Source organism: Brachionichthys hirsutus, chromosome 2 (genome assembly GCF_040956055.1).
Source record: "Brachionichthys hirsutus isolate HB-005 chromosome 2, CSIRO-AGI_Bhir_v1, whole genome shotgun sequence".
Taxonomy (NCBI): domain Eukaryota; kingdom Metazoa; phylum Chordata; class Actinopteri; order Lophiiformes; family Brachionichthyidae; genus Brachionichthys; species Brachionichthys hirsutus.
Window position 1 is genome coordinate 2,863,573 of NC_090898.1, and position 19,657 is coordinate 2,883,229.

At 44.1% G+C, this 19,657-nt stretch overlaps 1 protein-coding gene across 1 annotated transcript in view; it reads right to left on the bottom strand.

The window, feature by feature from the left end:
* LOC137905801 (plexin-A1-like) overlaps positions 1-17,706 on the bottom strand; it is a 174,330-nt gene extending 156,624 nt beyond the window's left edge. The window contains exon 1 of the mRNA XM_068750066.1: positions 16,528-17,706. Within this exon, the coding sequence (XP_068606167.1) occupies positions 16,528-17,706 (1,179 nt within the window). The remainder of the gene's footprint in view (positions 1-16,527) is intronic.
* Between the last annotated feature and the right edge of the window lie 1,951 nt (positions 17,707-19,657).

Sequence of the window (19,657 nt, forward strand, 5' to 3'; positions counted from 1 at the left end):
CGTAGACACGGGGAGAACATGCAAACTCCTCACACAAAGACCACAAGTTGGATTTGAACCTGTGCTGACCACTGCGCCACCGTGCTGCTTTCTGTGACCTTATCTGGGGGAGAAATTCTGCATCTGTCTCACCACACATATTTGAATGAGACTGATAACAAAAATGGAAATACTGGTCATTATGTAATGTTTGAGGTCAGTGATGTTGTGTGACACAATGTAACTAAGGTTACAGGTCCTTAGACCCAATGCATGTGAGCGCCAATAAGGAAAATGAAGAATAATCTTAACCACAGCTGCAGTGTCATTGCATCAGAAGGTTTGTAATCCAGGCTTCAACTGCTGTAAAAAATATGTCTGCTAAAAAAACTATCATCGGCTGCTCCACATTGAGGCAAACAACGTTTCGAACACGTCGAGGTAATGGATGCTGAAATTAATGGACAAATATAATTGTTTACATTATCTTTCCCTTGAAACACGATTAAATAATGGATAAAACATCAATCAATAATATAGCATGTATCTGACTCCATTGGAAAACAGGCCTGCCATCTTCTTTGCGTCCGAACTGTAAAACCGAATTCTTTTATCTACTTGTGATAACACTATTTTGCCTGGATTTATGCAGGGCGCCTCCACTTGTAAACTAATCTGCATTTCCCAGTGTCTGTCAAACTCGCACACACTGTGGTGAAATTGCCATCTTCCCAGCATGCTGAGGATGCTAATGGTTTGTTGTGTTTAACCTGACTTGCATCATTACCACAGAGTCAACAGCTCAGATTGAGGCACAGTGGAGCATTCAGCCAATGTGCTTTCGCTGCAGACAAATGTGGACTCACACAGATCTGACATCTGCTAGCGGTCATGTGTAATTCTTACAGTTTGCCTGCTTGATCTTTCCTCCACATTGCCTAAATGAGGAAATGTTTATTCAGCCACCAAACTAAAAGCCCAAATTAAGAAACAAAAACCTTTAATCTTTTGGATTCTGTCCAAGTGAATTTCCACAATTTTGTCATTTTCATATTTGAAGAGTGTTTGTTATATGATCTATGCAATAAATGCAAATATTCTGATAGACGGATGAAAAAAAAGTTCTTCGTTTATTCTTATTACAGTTCACTGCAATCTATTTCGGTGAAAAAACCTTGTGCATTTTAAGCTGATCCATTAGCAGTTCATTTAAATGCAGAGATGCATCCTGTAGCTTACATAGTCTTCAAGATGCACATCAAGAATCAATAAATGAATTTATTCTTCCCGTCATGCACCTACATACACATTGATGGTAAATTAAATCAACATGAGCCGATGCTCCTGTTACTTGACACCAACAAAATTGTGGCCGCAGTGATTTAAACACATACAATCTAGCCCATGATTGGCTAAACCACTGAGTGAGGTTATTGAACCTTGATTTTATCAGGTAAGATCAATTGAGAACAACTTCTCATTTATAATGATGACCTGGCACGCCTGGTGTGTGAGGGAAAGATGAATAGTCTGTATAGGGAGATAGAAACCTGAATGCAAGACCCCAGAAACCTGCTGTGCATTAAAGGTCACATATTATACCCATTTTCCACACATGAACACAGTTCCCAAACACTTCTATGAAATATCTGTGCCAGTCTTTGGTCAAAATAGCAAACAGATGTTGCAGGACAGCGTCCCTCATTTCTGTTAGAAACGCCTCTGAAATTGAAACCGAAACTAAATTCATAGCTGCACACGTAGCTGCAGGCTACCATGGTAACCGGTGAGTCTGTTCTTCCTCTTCGACTCATGCACGAGCCACATGGGGAGAGTGCGCACGCATCTTGTGAACGTCCCCATTGTGATGTCACAGATGAAAAGAATGCTGCCAGACATGTTTCAATACCTGATTACAAAACTACGCAAGATTGACTTTATGGTTTAATTTAGTCAGTTTTTGGGTTGGTAATGACCCAAAACCACCAAATATTAGTGTAGAAACATGGGAAATGTATTTTTTTTTCACAATATGTCCCCTTTAAGACAATTCTGTCTGCAGTAAACTCAATGTTAATTTTCTGCAAATAAAAGTCTATAGATAACCATTATTATTGTTGTTGTTGTTATTCTTGGCATGCGTTCGTTTTTAGGTGATTTTAACAAGCTAATGTAGTTTATAACTCTACTTTGAGTACGAATATTAATGTAAATGTAGCACACTCCACATCTGGGGGTAAAGTAGTTGAACACTCCTTTACTCTCTTGAATGTAAGGTCATCTGCTGGCATCTTCTTTTAGTTCTGTTAAACGCTCTGTGGAACTTGTCCCTTATGGCCCTGTGAACCTCTGACCTAATGCTATTATTACTAGCTATAGCTTATAGTCAGAAAACTGTACGTTGCTTTTTTATTTATGCATCCACCAATTCCCCCACACACAGACATGCGAACACACGTTATTTAAAGGGGCTTAGATAAGGACAGAAACTGGCAAACACACACACAAAGACACACAGACATCTGACACATTGGGTGACTGATGATGGTGTGATGAGGGGAATGGTGGGGCAAGAGATATGAAGCAAAATCACAGGGGATGGGCAGACACGAGACATGATGGGAAAATGAAGGGAGACGGGAGGAAAGACATCGGTGGAGACAAAGGGTCAACAGAAGCCATGCCGTGACTAATGCGCCTCAGCGCGGGGAGGGAGGGTGTTCAACATTCTAAATTGAACAATGGAGAAAACACTTTACCACATACACACACTAGACAATGTCTATTATAATGCATGCTCTATGTGTTTGAGCCAATTGTTTGATTTCAAGATGTTATGTTTCATTTGGCTTGTTTGGAATCTCTTTGAGGTAATTTAGAGTCAAATACACCATGCAAAGATAAGAGTGCATTTTTATCATGATACAGGAAGCAACCCTGTCATGCACTGGGGTAAGCTCCAACAAATGACGGCTGAGTTGGGGAGCTATAAGATACCATACCAGCGCGATACCTCTCACCGTGGTGAATTACCAAAGGTATGTACAAAACCCCATAAAGGTTAGCTATTGCTCATGAAGCAGACAGTAATATAAGCATGAAAAGTAAACAAGACCGTTATAAGAACAAGATAAGAAACGACAACGAACCCCAGGTGGGCAGAGCAATGTGCAAAGCACCTAACAGGGTCACATGAGTCGCTGGAGCCTATCCCAGCTGGCTATGGGCGAGAGGCAGAGTACACCCCGGATGCTTGGCCAGCGCATCGCGGGGCCAGACAGCTACTCACGCACACATTCATACACAACGGGCTATTTGAAGTGATCTGTTCACCTAAATTGCACGTGAGCGGTAACCAGAGAACATGGAGAAAACCCACGCATACACGGGGAGAACATACAAACTATTATCAGTTACAAATAATCATCATGGAAAACATCCGCACACGTTCCCAGTGCAGCGTTGTCATTCCTATCTGTGTGTTTAATGTGTACCAAATGTGCTTGTACCTGTAACTTTGCTTTCTCAAACTTCCTGAAGACGCATAGCAGCCTTTTTGTGTGAATGTGTCTGAATTTCCCTCTGGGATCGATGAAGCATTCTGAATCTGAACTCTGAACAGATTCAAACCCAGAACCTTCTTGATGTATGGAGACAGCGCTGTCCACTACACAACTGTGCCACCCAAAGTATTATTATTAGCCTCCACTTTACCTCGGCGAAGATATGTGATTACTGGCGTCTGTCTCTGTCCATCTGTCTGTCCGTCTTTTAGCAAGATAACTCAGAAAATACTGGACGGATCTGGATGACATTTTCCAGAACTGTTAGGAATGTTAGCAGAAACTGATGATTACATTTTGGTGACAATCCTGGATTCTGGATCTCTTTGAAATTGTCTGTAACATTGCAGTCAGTGAAGATTCAAAATGTGTTCCTCAATATATCGGTTGATTATTGACCGATATTTATGGAATTTGAAACTGTCATGTAGGATGGGGACGTCTGTCTTACCACTGAATTTCATCCGGATCGGATCCAGTATGGAGTCAGTAAAACAGTTTATTTTAATATTGAAAGCTCCATTTATATATTAAAATATCTGTTACATATAATAAATACACAGCAACTCCGATTCATGTTTACTTTTCATGCTTGGTGTCTAAAGATAACAAGAACAATTTAGAACCTTTTGGGGATGATCCAGATCACCATGTGGACGGTGTAAATCCAATTAGGAGGGGAATGAGCTGCTCGGTGGAGGTCTGCGCTGTGAGTGTTTTTCTAGTTTTTAATATTATCACGCAGATCTCATTCTGCTGCAACTTTTATATTCTCTCTGCACTCTTTGAGACCAGACCTCCTTTTTATTTTAGATCTGGTCCAAAACTTTGTTTCTGTTAGGACATTCAGTCTGGTCCCTCTACTGTGGCAGCATCTTCGTATGTGTGCTTCGCTGATGTTTATGGGAAATGGAAATAGGTACATCTGTCCAATCCACTGAAACTGTTCTCAGCCTTTTTGAAAACTGTTAAAATATTTATTTTCAACAATATCACACCTCGAAAGATCCTAAGTACACTGGAGACAAAAGAATCAGAGCATATCTCCAGAGATAACTGATAACGAAAACACACTGCTGCTATCCCATGTGTGTGTGCGCATGTGTGTGTGTGTGTGCGCATTGAACATCGACTGAACCTCAATCCCATGTGAGCAACATTTTGTTGAAGTTAAAGTTGCACCACTGAGACCCACTTGCTGATGCAATGAACAACAAGACTTGCAGAGAAGACAAAGTGTATTTAATTATGTTAATGTGTGTGTGTGTGCGTGTTTGAATTCATAAAGGCAGGAGATGAGACTGAACTGCCAAACATGGGAAAATGCAAAAACAAATCATAAACACACACACACTCTGCTGGCCGGCTCCCGACACATTGCTGTGACTTGGCAAAGGAGTCGGAGAGCAGCAATTGTTGGCCTTTATTTTCCCCCAGTGAGCCAATATCTGTTCTTTAATTGTTTATTAATGAGTGAGTGCATGAATTGGTGTCGGCATGTGAGTCTGTTGTTCTATATACTGTATACAGTAAACGAAAGTTGCACAGCATTGTGCATGCTGTATTTTGTGAAAGTGTTTTTGTGTGTGGTCATGAACTAATTGTACAGAGCAGAGGTCCCCAAGTTGTGGGTGGCAGGGCAAATATGGACTTTCTGCTGACATCTGCTCATACAGTCTGCACCTCACGTCTACATATGTGCATGCTTCCCCATCACATGCACTCTCACACACAAATGCACAAAGACAAACTTTTCATACCACTGATGATTTTATTAAACAAGAGATTGAAGACCTTTTGTAAGAAGCTCAGATATTCATTACATCAGGATGGAGTGTATTGGAGCGCTGGGGGCCATGGTTTCTCTTGCAGGAGCCTGATACGTGTTTGTGTTTGTAGCAATTGTTTCATGAACAGGTCATCATTGGCTTTTTTTTATGCAAATGAGCATGCACACGATGTGGGACACCTTCTGCACGGTTTAGCAATTGGAAACAGAGATTGTCCCAGTATGGCAGGGAGGTGCCCACCAAGGGTTGTGGTCTGGTCAGTGGTTTGTGCCTGTTCAAAGGCAGTTCTACCAGATACTGTCACCAGCTGCCTGCTCTCGGGGTAAATCGTGGATCTCTGTAAATTAACAGAACAGTCTAGATTTGTTGTTTCGAAGAATAATGCGAGATAACATTTGTTGGGATTTGTCCACACACACACACACACACATAAATAAATAAAATTCTGGTTAAAAGTCCACCACTTCTGTCTGAGAGATGTAGGTACTAGTTACTTTACCGGTCTTAATTCCAAACCCACCTTCTCGTAAACTAAGCTGCATTATGCTTGATAGGGCTGCATGTTCTAAGATCATTAACAGTTGATTTCTTTGTCATATGAAGTTCTCCAAGGATGAACGTGTGGAAACATGTGAGCATGTTGAACTAGTAGCATTGTCTAACATTAACTAGCAGTCAGTGTTTCAATCCAAAACTTTTTTTTCACTCAAAGACTATTTAGCACTGTTTGGTTTTTCACTGTTGACTTGAGGGGGGGGGGGGGGGGGGGATCGTTTGGTGCATTTTCTTTCATACAAAACCCGAGCTCATGTGTGGAAGGATTGTCCTCTGACATTTCAGCATCTGTTGTGTTTACCTTGGATGAAACGAGGAACAATTAAATTTGAGATGGAGGGAGGCTCTGGCAAAGAGAAGATCTCGAGAGCGTTACTTCATTCCAGAAGGTTACAGTTCTAGGAATAGCTGTGGTGCCAAGGAATCAAGATTAATCCCACAACTAGATATATTCAGCATGATTTCTTTGCTTGTTTGTCCATATTTAACTCTTTTTTTCTGTACATTCTTGAATTATTTTCCCTATTTTTTTCTTTTCTCTCATTCTCCCCCTATCTGACTGAAAACAGATGTGCCAACGTGATGTGCTGAAACATAATTCTCAACTTGACCTGCAGACTTGGTGTGTGTGGGAGAGAGAGAGAAAACATTCAAAGATCACAAAACCAGTGGAGGATCTTGTTTAATCGAGGAAGCTGAATAACGAATACTAATTCCTTGTCAGACTGATGAATTCAAGACTCTTCAGGGTCCCAGAGGGAAACTGTTCTTGGTCATAATTTCAGAGAAAACCAAAACAGTAGAATTTCCTTTACAGTTCCCTTGGTGATGGAGACAGAGCTCTGTGGGAAGACAGGGCTCGACTCCGGTCAGCACTCCTGTCTCAAATGGACATATAGGCTAATATGGCACAACGGGATGGAGATTGCCTGGGGTAAAGAGCCGTTTACAGAGCTGCCTCCACAAGGAAAGATCCATTCTGGCACGTGTTAGTCCTGTTTTACACTTTATTTACTCCCTATTCTCTTCATTTGTTATGCTTGCGAAAAATACTGTGGAATAAAATTGAATATTTCCCATATTTCCAATAAAATATCTGATCATTTATAAACCAAATTGTGCTTTAACATAAAAAAAAACACCAAGTACACAACAATTTTCTAGAGGACATACCAAAGTTTCAATACTTGATGTCTTGGCTACATTTGAGTCAGACATAACTTTGTACATCCATCCATCTTTCTTGTAGACGAGGTGATTGAGGTCGTGTCGTCTGCAGCCACGTTATCCGCCTTGCGGCTCATGTGGCTGGAGCCTACCCCGCCAAAAATTCACTTCCGTGTCAATGCATGTAAAGTGACTATGATGATTGAGTCGCATGTGATGAAACTATCGACGACACAACTCATGGGATCACTTTTTCGTTTGATTAATTCTGCGTTTGTATTCGGGTGTATTTATTTCTACAGATAATAGGATTGATCCAAAGATGTTTACACACGGGTTTAGCTAAATGCCGGTCCTGTCAATCTTGCCCGCTCTTCGCTACACCCGCGGGGAGGTGTTCGCCTTCAGCCTGCCGTGAAGCATCTGCTACCTTTGGCCAACCAGATGATGCTCTTTAAACCGCACTGTCGATCTGAGCACTGCAGACTATAATCTGTGTAATCTGAACTAAAGCCTCTCGGACAGCTATAAACCAATTATTACAGACAGGGATTCTCCCCCCCCCCCCCAAAAAAAAGAGCCTGCAAAGTGGTGGGCAGGAACAGGAACACAGTGGAGAGTGTTCTGGAAATACACTTGCGCGAATAATTCAACAGAATTAAAAACACGTGAAGGGCTTCGGGCTGACTCACAAATGGGTATATTATAGATAAATTAGATATAAATATATATATATATAAATATTCCACCTGAGTTTGAAGAGGTTAAAACTTAGATATTTATAGTGTGTATATGTGTGTGCCTACACTTTATAAGTATAATCTCATCTCACATCCAATGTTAAGGAATTAAGAGCACAGTCCAAACACAGCTGGTAAAGGCTGCTTACACACACACAACACATAAACACAGACATACACTTCCCATCCTTATAACTACGTGCGCCTCCTGGATTCCTGCATGTGCATGAAAATGAATATTGAAATAAGCAAACGCACATTTTATGAATATACACGCTTGCAAAAATATACATGCAAATATTTGTGTCATAAATGTGCATCAATAAATAATCACACTCTTCATTAGGGGCTGCAGGTCACTAGTTTGTGAGTGTGTAAGCAGAGGTGTGAGTCCTGGAGGATGAACATGCTGTGATGGAATAAGCTTTTAGCAATTAGCTTTCAGAAGCAGTTTAGCACCCATACAGGTTATAAAGAAGACTTTAATGGCATTCGGTTCCTTCTGTGGAGAGTCGACCAAGGTTTAGGATGCTCATGAGAGAAACAATCTATTCACATGAAAATTGATCTTTAGGGGCCGAGTTTAGCTCAGTTACACCCAAAAACAGAGGTTGACCCTCCAGTAATAGATTAAATCCCGAAATTACCGGTAGCCTTTTGCTGCAACACTCCATGTTTCTTCTTCATCTGTCTTTTCCATACAATGAAGGCAAATGAAGGCTGGCAAAAAATGCCAAAATAAAAGCAGCCAAGGGTGTTCAGTGTCTTGCTCAAGGGAACCTCAGCAGTTACCTGGAGGTAGACTGGCCCCTCTCCAGTCACCAGACATTCCGTATTTTCGTCTGGGCCGGGACCTGAATGGGTGACTGTCCGGTTCCCAAGTCCCAACAAAAATCTTCATAAGTCACATTATCTCCCATTTAGGAATACATAGTTGGGTTCTTGGTGTTTATTTCTTTTGAGTTGTTCAAACAACATTTTGTGTATAAATTAGGGATCACAGAACCTCTTGATCTGGTCCATTGTTGTTGAAAGTCTATTCTGGGTGGGGGTTAGACAGCGATTTGAAGCAGCTTCAGTTATGCTTTACATTGTGAATGTGAACCAGAGCATTATTGGTTGGTTAAGAGTTTTTTTTTTTTTTTGACAGAACTTGCTCAAAGCATTTTCTCTCAAACTGTCCTGAAACTTTACCACCATCGATTCACAGAGAAGACGGTTGCCCACGGAGACCCACTGAGTGAGGACAATCACTGGGTCAGCCATGTGTGTTTGAACATCTCGCAGTTTGATGTTTTTGGTTTCCAGGCTAACCCTTTTCAAAAACATTCTGATAGACCTGCCGTACTCCACTGCAGGACAACCATGCTCGACTCCGAGATAAACCCATGATCAAACAATTTAGAGTCACCTCAAATCCACATTTATTAAAATGCACCTTCATGTCTACTAGATGTAATAAGATCAACAGCAGGGAACCTGCTCCTTCGTCAGTAATGACATTGGCCTGGAGGTGTGAAGTGTCTGTGATGCAGCATCCTGTCATAATGTCCATGTGACTTTATTCTCAGGTGGTTTATTTACAGGCACAGGTGTAAACGACTTGGCCTGCCTGGAAACTAAGAAAACATTAGTGATGATGTAAGCACAATCACTAGAGCCCGAGGAGTCCTCTCCCAGTAGGCCGACAGCCTGATGCAACATGGCCGATCCATCCACTAAGGCCCAGGCTGACAGTAATGAGACTAGAATAGAGAGCTGTGAAGCAGTGGAGGAATACAAAGACACAAACACACACACAATTCAGTTAGAAGACTGAAGAATAAACAACAACACAGAACTAAACTATGTTTCTGTTCAGCAGTGATCGACCATCCATCCATCTTAAACCAGATATCCGGGGCCGGGTTACAGAAGCAACAGTCGCAGCAGGGATCTCCAGACTTTTGTATTTGTTGCTATCCATCCATTTATTTTCTTGTAGATGGACACAAACTGAAATTAATATGATTTTTATTATAAATATAGATAACATTACGACAAAAAATAAACTTTATCTACTCTGCTCTTCTTCTTTGACTCATGCAGGAGACAGATCTGGACGTGCGGAGCGCAATCAGGGGGAGAGTGTTTACACACACACACGCACACACGGCGCGATGACGGCAATAATCTCAGGACATAATAAAAAATATTTTGAATCATGAACGCTTTACTTTACACGTCTCATCTTCTTGTCACACCAAGACAAACATCTTAAATATCTGAACTAATACGGCGTGTGTGGTTTCAGCTCGATCTGCCAATGAACCCACGCACACACGGCGCGACGATATGCAAATAAACTCAGGATGGAAAAATGCTTTGAACCATCCATCCATCCAGTGAGGCGCCCCCCCGGACGCCCCCCGAGGTGCCGCCCGGACGTCAGCTGGCTGCTCTCAGCAGTGGCTCGACTTTGTGCTTCTCGCCAAATAACGGAGCGTCACACCCGATCTCTAAGGGAGAGTCCAGCCAGCCTACGGAGGAAGGTCATTTCAGCCTCTTGTACCCGCGGCCTTGTTCTTTCGGTCACTACCCAAAGCTCGTGAGGTGACGGTAGGAACGGAGATCGGTCGGCCTTTCGGCTCAGATCCCTCGTCACCATGACGGTGAAGAGAGCGCAGACACAGGGACGCACGCACATCTTGTGCACGTTCTCCCGGCTTGATGTCAAGCGGGGAGGGATTTCTTCCAGACTTGTTTCAGGAGACGATTACAGACCTACCCGAACGACGAAGGATTGACTGGATGGTTCATTTAGCTATTTTTGGGTTGATAAGGACCCAAAATCACCATAATCAGGGGTCCCCAAACTACGGCCCGCGGGCCGGATCCGGCCCATTTCCGCATTTGGCCTGGCCCCCTGAACAATACCAGAGACCCAAAATAGAATTTACTTATTTTCCTTTCCATACAACATGAGTAGCCTCCCTTTTACTTGGGACAATTTTAATGATGGTCACATACGGCCAGAAAGTTAATGTTCCGGTGCTCTGTAATATCAACTTATTACATAGTAATTACTTTGTAATAACAGGGCAAGTTTCCTCACCTCCACGGTGGCATAGTTGGCAGCACTGTAGAGGGGGGCAAAATGGCCCTGGTATCGAATCCCACTGAGATGGAGCAGGGGCAACAGGGTAGGCCCAGGGCACACCTGAGCGGGGTGGAGTGGACCAGTGGTCCAGTTCACTCCGCCCAGGCAAGGCCCTAGGCCTACCCTGTCGCCCCTGCTCCACTCCCACTCCCACAGCTGGATGCGAACCCAGTTCCTCTGGCAGTAGACCGGTAACCCTACCGACTACACCACCGTACAGGTGAGGAAACTTGAGGTATTCTCAGACCACAGCGTGTTGTTATGTTGTTGTGTTGTTATGTTGTGCTTTTTCCTTTTGTGTTACGTGGAGTGGGCGTGTCTCCGACCAGGTGACGTCGTACTGGATTCAAAACCAGTGCCTCTAGTCTAAAGTCAACAATGCTACTGTCTATTTATCCCAATGCTTGATAGGATAGCATCTAGGTGGTGTGGTGGGTAGTGCACTTGACTCCCTGCTAAAAGATCCTGGGTTCGAAGCCGAGTCGTGCAGCATTCGGGCTTTTTACAAGAATTTCAAGATTCAAGATTCAAGATACTTTATTGTCATTATGCGAGCATAATAAAATCGTGAGAAGGCCCACGGCTCAAGGCACACATCATAACAAACTAAATTCTCTCTCTTAAGAAACAATATATATACACACAGAGAGAGTGAGAATCACAGGCAGTAGTGCAAAATGGCAACAGCAGCAACAGGGCCGGCATAAAGTGCAAAATAGCAACAGCAGCAACAGGGCCGGCATAAAGTGTCCCAGATCGCTACAAGGGAACGACTGCTTTCACAGCTCGGGGGAAGAAGCTGTTCCTGAGCCTCGTAGTGCTGCTTCTTATTGTCCTGAACCGCTTCCCTGATGGGAGTGGGACAAACAGTTTATGGCCCGGGTGGGTGGGGTCTGTGGAGATGCGTCTGGCCCTCCTCTGGACTCTGGAGATGTAAACAGAGTCCAAATCAGGCAGACGGTGACCCACAATCCCCTGAGCTGGACCCGGGATAGGTCCTTCCTGTCCTGCGCCGTGCAGCTGCCGTACCACACGGTCGCACTGAGACACAGGATGCTCTCTATCGTGGCCCGGTAGAAGTTTGCAAGCAGCACAGAGGAGAGTCCAGCCCGCTTCAGCTTCCTGAGGAAGAAGAGCCGTTGCTGGGCCTTCTTCACCAGGTGTCTGGTGTTGAGTGTCCAGGAGAGGTCAGAGGAGATGTGGATGCCCAGGAATTTAATGTTCTCCACACGCTCCACTGCTTCCTTGTTTGAGGTTTGTTGTTTGGTCCTCTGCAGCTGTATTGGATCAGCTGATTGATCCAGTCGTTCTTCACCTCTGCACTTCGTGATAGTGCTGGAGAGAGACTGAGTTTGGGTGTGAGAGGCATTGCGTGTGTGACACTCGATTCATGTCACTGTGTGTAGTTGTGATGGTGAGATGAACCCTAAACTACAGCCTGCCTCCGCATTCGGCCCCTAAATGTTTAGGCACCCCTGCCATCATCACACTTTTCCTGTACAAACTGGCCCCGGCCCTCCATCAGAGAAGGGGAAAGTGATGTGGCCCTCACAGGAAAAAGTTTGGGGACCCCTGACCATAATAGTGTAGAAACATGGGAAAAGTCAGTTTTTCATAATATGGGACCTTTAACTGACGACAACCCCGGACAATATTTGTTGCCGTAAAGATTAGTTTACGGGCATAGTGAGGGTGAGGACCCCAAAAACACTGCAGAAAATATATTTATAATTTTCACAGTGAATGGGAAGAAGTTATTTTTTACCACTGTGAAAGATTCCTGCTTGTGTTTCATTTGCGGGCGGGAACTGTGGCAATAGCAAAGCTGCACCATGTGGAGAGACATTTCCAAATGTATCACACAAGCTACCATGCGGGCAGCGCTCATGAACTTCACCACACATCACTGCTTCCTCTCCTATGCAGGGATTGTACTAAAGAGGAAAAGTCAGTTAAAGCTAGACGGGCACGGGTTCTCCTTCAGTAAACCATCCCCAAGCTTCACAGCTTTCAGGTAGAGTTTGAGCGATAACCTTCTGACCTGACCTTGTCTCCTGAAATGAGCCAGAATGAAATGTTTCACATAACGCCAGCATCAAGGCAACAAGCTGTCACTGGAACTGTCAGGAAATGCTGAACGGGTCTGTTCCAGGAGTTGATAAATTCATCACAGCGATGTCCCAGTGAAAGCTCTTCTGGCACGAACTTGATCGATCGCTGGCAGAAAGACAGAGATGGCTGTAAAGGGCAATTGCGTCACTCATTAGCATAATCACATGTATATAAAATACACCTTTAAGGCCTCATGGTGCTTGTACAGCGATGGTGCGCTTCTAACAAAGCGGAGGTATTGTTATTATCCTGTATGAGCTTTTCTTCAGAAAAACTGAAATGGTGTGTGTGTGTGTGGATAAATCCTCACGGTGAATTAATTATTTAAAATGTGGGTAGTAGCTTATAGATGGAGACTTGGGTACTTTTTGCACCAAAATATTTGTTTTGCCGTACAATGAAAGTAACAGTTTGGCTCAGTGGTTTCTGAAACATACTTTATCATTGGTTATAGCACCGTAGCTGTCTGTAAAACAGCTGCCATCCATTACTAGAACAGCCTGATCTCTACCGCTGTCAGCAAGACTGGAACCTTTAACTTGTAGTAACACCTGCAGCTGTGTCATAGGTGGACCAGCGGTGTCGGGCACATTAAACGCACTCCAACACAAAGGTAAGCGAGCTAAACTGTAGGAGCTGTGTCTGCCAGTAGTGCTTTGTCTGACTACCTTTCAATCAGAATTTAGATTCAGAATCCTTTATTGATCCCAAGGGGACATTAAGGAACATGCGCACTAACAGGCTTCTATGCGACTGTAGGAACTTACAGAAAGCAGTTACAAACACATTTAGTGGTCATTAAACACACATATATTGGAACGACAATGGTGCACTGGGAACGTGCAAGAACTTTTTTCAGGATCCAGGCCAGTCCTGGGAGGCTGGGACCACGGGGTGGGGGGGTGGGGGGGGGTGCAGCAGTCTCAGGAGGGTGAAGGAACGAGAACAGACAAGCCAGAAGGGAGGGGTGTGTGTGTGTGTGCAGTTCTTGCGTGTAAGGGTCTGATAAGAGCCACAGAACACTGTGACCTGTCTCTGCCTTTCCTCTACGGATTGATCCCTGCGCTCGCTGCTCAAGTCCTCCATTCGGGCCTCCACACGGTCACCCAAAGCCCCGAAAAGCACTTTTAGATCCTTGGGAAAGATGTTATGGTTCCCGAACAAATAGGGCCAGCTGCCAGGTGCACTCTCTGAGGTGGACGGCGGATTAGAGAGCAAATAGGCAGTTGGTCCTTAGTTATTCCTCGTTCCGGCAGCCAAGGCGAGACTCCGAGTCCCTCCAAGCCTGTGCCAAATCCCGAGATCAACAAGCAGTCTATCAACTAAGGGACTTTAGCACTGCAGCCACATCCGCAGAATCTGTACAGAAGAGTGTCACAAAACTAATGTGCTAATTATTAGAAGGTGTACATGCATGTTCTCCATGCTAATAAATCATAGTTTAGCATGCTAACAATGTAATAAGAAAAAAAAATCAGGAACTGAAACAATGAGTTCCTTTTACTGCATCACCCTGCACATTGTATTTTTAAGATCACATCCAGGTACCGGCTTTACACCATACCTCATCACTCATAGTGATGGCGAAAGAGCAGAGGGTTTGAGTGGGGGGGGGGGGTGGGGGGTGAGACGGATGGAGCAAGTGGAGCAAGAGTGTGAAAGACAATAGGAGCCAGGGAGAGTAGTTGGGGAAGGGTTGTAGAGTGAAGTAAGCAAGTAATAGGAAATACATCTTTATGCAAATGAAGGAAAGAAAAGCCGTGAACAGTCCAGAGATTTGTGGCAGGTTGTTGTGAAGCACTGACTGAATAACAGAAGGTGAGACCAGGTGAATTATTCATGAGGACAAAGGTGTGTGAGTGTGTGGGTGTCAGATAGAATGAGCCGTCTCATTCAACTGGGTAGCCATAAATAATATATGAATTAAGATAATATAGGCTAATATTGCATTGTGGCCAAATATTCCCTGCAATATAGAAGACAACCAGAACTAATTCAAGAAGAATGGTTCAATTCAGTGTTTTTTTTTTGTTCAGATGAGATTTGGTTACGATTCATCGTTACAAGCGACCTCTGTTTGGAAATGTAGCGTGATCTATTGTTGCTGCTCTCTGGTTGTTTCATTTTACGGTCCTTCAGTAGCTTTCTGATTGTGATGGCACTCAGCTTGATCATAAAAGCAAAAAGCAGCAACAAATCCGACATTTGTCAGTCGAGAACTTTTGTCACAAAGTGGATGCACAGTATACCCAATCTCAGACAAAAAAAACATAAAGCAAATCAGCAAAGTCTGATTTTTATGATCACACAGCCATTAAAAAAATAATATTCAAGTGACAATAATCCAAAAATTCTGACTGGATTCACTTCAGCCTGGAGATATGAATGTAACCTTTTTTGGGATTTCTGCCTCGTATTGACTTTCTTAATTGCATGTTCGAAATAAAGCATTCATTCATTCAAAACTGTTTTGAAAAATCACACATTCAGCAGTTATCCAAATGACTTACAGTTTAATTAGTTTGGATTAATTATAATTGCCACAGCCCGGTGGTGCAGTGGTAAGCGCTGTTGCCTCACAGCAAGGAGGTAGCAGGTTCGAATCAGACTTTCTGTGAGGAGTTTGCATGTTCTCCCCGTGTCTGCGTGGGTTCTCTCCGGGTTCTCCGGCTTCCTCCCACCACCAAAGACATGCTGCCTAGGCTGATTGGTGACACTGAATTGCCCGTAGGTGTGAGTGTGTGTGTGGCTGATTGTCTGTCTCTGTGTTGCCCTGCAATGAACTGGCGGCTTGTCCAGGGTGTACCCTGCCTCTCGGCCATCGACTGCTGAGATAGGCTCCGGCTTGGCCCGCAACCCGATAACGGACAAAGCGGTTGGAAATGAATGGATAATGCGAATTGTTATATGAATTTAATGCTCATAGCTTCTTCTTCTTAACGTGAGGCTAATGTTGCAAGTCATGCCAATTTTTTCCTTTGCCCCCCCCCACTCCCAACATATTTTCATTTCATTCTGGTCTCAATATACTAATGCTTTGCCCAGCAGTTTATGAACCAGAGAGTTATCTCCATTCTCAAGCATGACAGAGCAGTTATTTAAAGCCACCTCACAGCTAATTTCTCATCGTCACAGAAAACCAAATCAAATTAATGGAGTAATTACTTTAGAGCTGCAGAGAACCTTTTACAGAGAGGCTTAATTTGAACACGCCCTCAAACCCATGACCACTAAACTGCTTTTGGCAAGGATTTAAAGGTGACGCTGCATGAGCTATAACCAACCCAGCCTTGTTCCGGGAATAAGGAACTGTGCCTAAAACTCATGATCGGAATTAGCTTATGTTTTCATTACAAACAAACACATGCACACACAACCACAAACCACAGATCCATGAATCTGAAACATTTCCTGAACTGTCAAGAAGAAAGTAAGTTTTCAAGACTTTGAATGATGACAAAAATACGTCTGGGAATACTCACAGAGTTGATGCAGGCCAGCTCCTTGTTGAGCAACCAGGGCAGGGAGAGTTTCCCCTCTCCTCTATAGCAAGACTGGATCCTCTCTTTAATCTTCTCCTTTATCCGTCTCATAGTGAACAGGCACAGAGCCGACTCCTTGGGAGGCTTGGCTCTGTTCTTTTGACCCTGGGCGAATACGGTAAAGAGAACCTCCTCATACTCCTGAATGCCAAGAGAACGTGCCAGACGGATCCCTGGCCTGGCCAAATAAGCATCCTGCACCAAGCGGTACTCCACTCCATCCTTGGTGCAGCCAATTGGGAACTCGACATATGAGTAGAATTTTGGATCATCAACACACAGACGGACAATTTTCGAGGTGAAGAATTGCTCGCTGCTTGCATCCGGCGAGGTGAGTCGGGTGTCAAGCTGCAAGGTAAGATAATACACGAACTGCTCACTGTTAAAGCCGTAGATGTAGTAGATATCAAATGCTGGGAACTTGGAAAGGGTGTCCGAGGGAATCTTGAGCTGCGAGGAGACAAATTCATCCTGGTAGACAAAGCTGAACATGTCAGCGTTCTCCTCGTTGGACATTAGCTTACGGCTTGACAGCGTTGGAAAGTATTCCGATTTCCCATCAATGGGAGTGCCAACAAAAAGTTTCCCACCTCCATCGAAAAGGTCTGGGGCGATGACGACGCCTGACATGGTGCCTGCCTCAGCAACACTGGATAGATAATGCTCTTTGCGATGGTGGGGCTCCCCGAGCTTGAACAAATCTTCCAGACGAAGGAACTGACATATTCCCTGGGAGGTACTCCCACAGGCAATTAAGCGGTTGTGGGAAGCATCAAGCAGCAGAAGTTTATTGACATTCGAGGTCTGCACTAGCTCATGGGGGCAAGACTGAACACCGGGTGGGGGGTAACAGCGAGGGTTGTCTGTAACTGGACCAGTCACGTGGCTTCTCAACTTGGTCAGGTTGCTGGACAGCTTGTAGATCCAGTTGACGGCACCCAGGTAGACCTCGCCAGTTTTGTTGTGAACGACGAGGTGTGTGAGTCCGCCATTGGGTGGAGAGAAGGAAGGTAAGGGGGAGGAGGAGATGGAGGAAGCAGTGGAAGAGTACGGTGAGGGCAGGAAGGGCAGAAGTAATAGGATGGGCAGTGTGTGAAGAAGGGCGTGAAGGTGGGACATGGCGATGGAGGGAGGGAAGGTATGACGGGGCCTTTGAGGCTGTAATCCCCTGCAGGGTCAGTCGGTGCTTTATAAGACTGCTGCAAAAGGAGTTTCTGAGCAGCAGCAGACTTCCTGTTCTTTCCTCTCCTTTCTCTGCTGTTTCATATCCTCATCTCCTGATCCTCAGACTTGTCCAGCAAAAGCCCTGAGAGGAAAACCCAAAACATTGCATGTCAGTTCATTCATGGACTGATGTTTTACACTTCCAGAGGTCAAGTGTTCACATCAAAATGAAAGATCACTGAATATTCGCCGACAGACCCAGGCTGGGAGTCCTCCAAGCTGGATTTGAGAACAATAAAGAATAATAATGACACTATCGCTTCTGTTTCATTGACTTCTTGACTCCTGGCTACAACGCTCTGTCGAGTGCATCTTTTAAAAGAAGGCAAGAACCGGCATCTCTCCCTTTGTCTATCGTTTGGCCAGAAGTACCAAAGGATTCAGCTGAAAAATTCTGCACATGCAACACAAAAAAACACATAAATGCTATAACATATTTACTGCAGAGCTGCAAGACTACTGAAATGGAATGGGGAGAGAGGGAGAGGACTGATAAAAGAGGTGAGCTGGTGAAGAGAGGAGATACATGAAAGCGGTTCGGCTCCGTCGCAAGTTCAAAAGAGAGACAGATCGGTGTAAGGGAAAGTCATGAACAATAGAAAAGGGAGATTAAGCAGCTGCAACATCTCTGAAGGTAGCCAGCAAAGATAATTCTGTAAAGCAGTCCAGGGAAAAAAAAGGGGAAAAAAACAAATGTGTTCTTCATTTACTGTGTTTTTGTCACGACAAACAAATTATGTTCATACATCGAATCAGTTCAAAGCCGAGCAGAAAGCAGGAAAGTGAAGTTCAAACGTTCTGCGTGTCCCAGACAACACCAGCAGGGGAAGGACTTCCCCCGCGTTCTGTTCACACCTGGTGATCCACTGTAAAATCTGTGATTGTCTCTTAAAAAAGATCAAGATCATCCAGCTTCTCACGTCCATTTTTATCAACCATCGGAAAAATAAGCTGCATCCACTGATGCCACAATCTTGGAGCAGAAACAGTATTGTGGTTTCTTTGGAAGTGTTTTAAAAACAACCACAGACCCACATGCCGTCCAACCCTCTTTTCATCCGTTCATTGGTTTGTGCTCGGCTAAATGCAAGAGCACAAGGAAAAGGTTTGTTTCTTAATGGAGTTTGGACAGCATTCCCGTCTCTCATTCCGGCTGCCATTTCTCGCTGCTCTCTTTCATTACATTCTTCTCCCTCTCTCTCGCTGTCTAGTTTTCATCAATAGTCCCTTTTATCTCATGCCCAGCAATGATTACAGTGGCCCAGATGACAACATTGCTGCCGACCCATCCAGACAATACAGTCACTGTTAGCGTCTGTGAATCTGAATACACATGAACTGTATGGTGCAGTTTTTAAACACTGCACCACCGATCCTTGTGACTTTATCGCACCTTAAAGCCACTCTTCCACATAAAGCAACACGTGCATTCCTGTCCAACAGATCTGCAGAACAATCTCGGTACACGCGCCGTGGAGCCGACAGGAGAAGAAGTCGCAATTTCTACTTAAATGACTGTTTGTGCACAATTTCCATCTCGCCATGCCTGATGTGTTTAGTGTGTTCTATAATTCAGGACTGCAGTTCACACCACAGGGGGGGCTTGTGTGCCTTTATGTATGCAGTGGAGGTGAGCGCTGATGATAGCAGGAGCCAAGAGGATGTCTGCAGCGTGAAATCCAACTTTTTCCATTTACAAGGGATTATCTGTCAGAATTGCACAATTATTGGGTTTATAGCCCAAGAAATTGGTGTGACAGGGGAGTGGCCATGTACATGGATAAGACTTAAAATTAAGTGAGTTTGTCTCTAAAACATAATCGGTGGCCTCCTCTCATAAAAACTT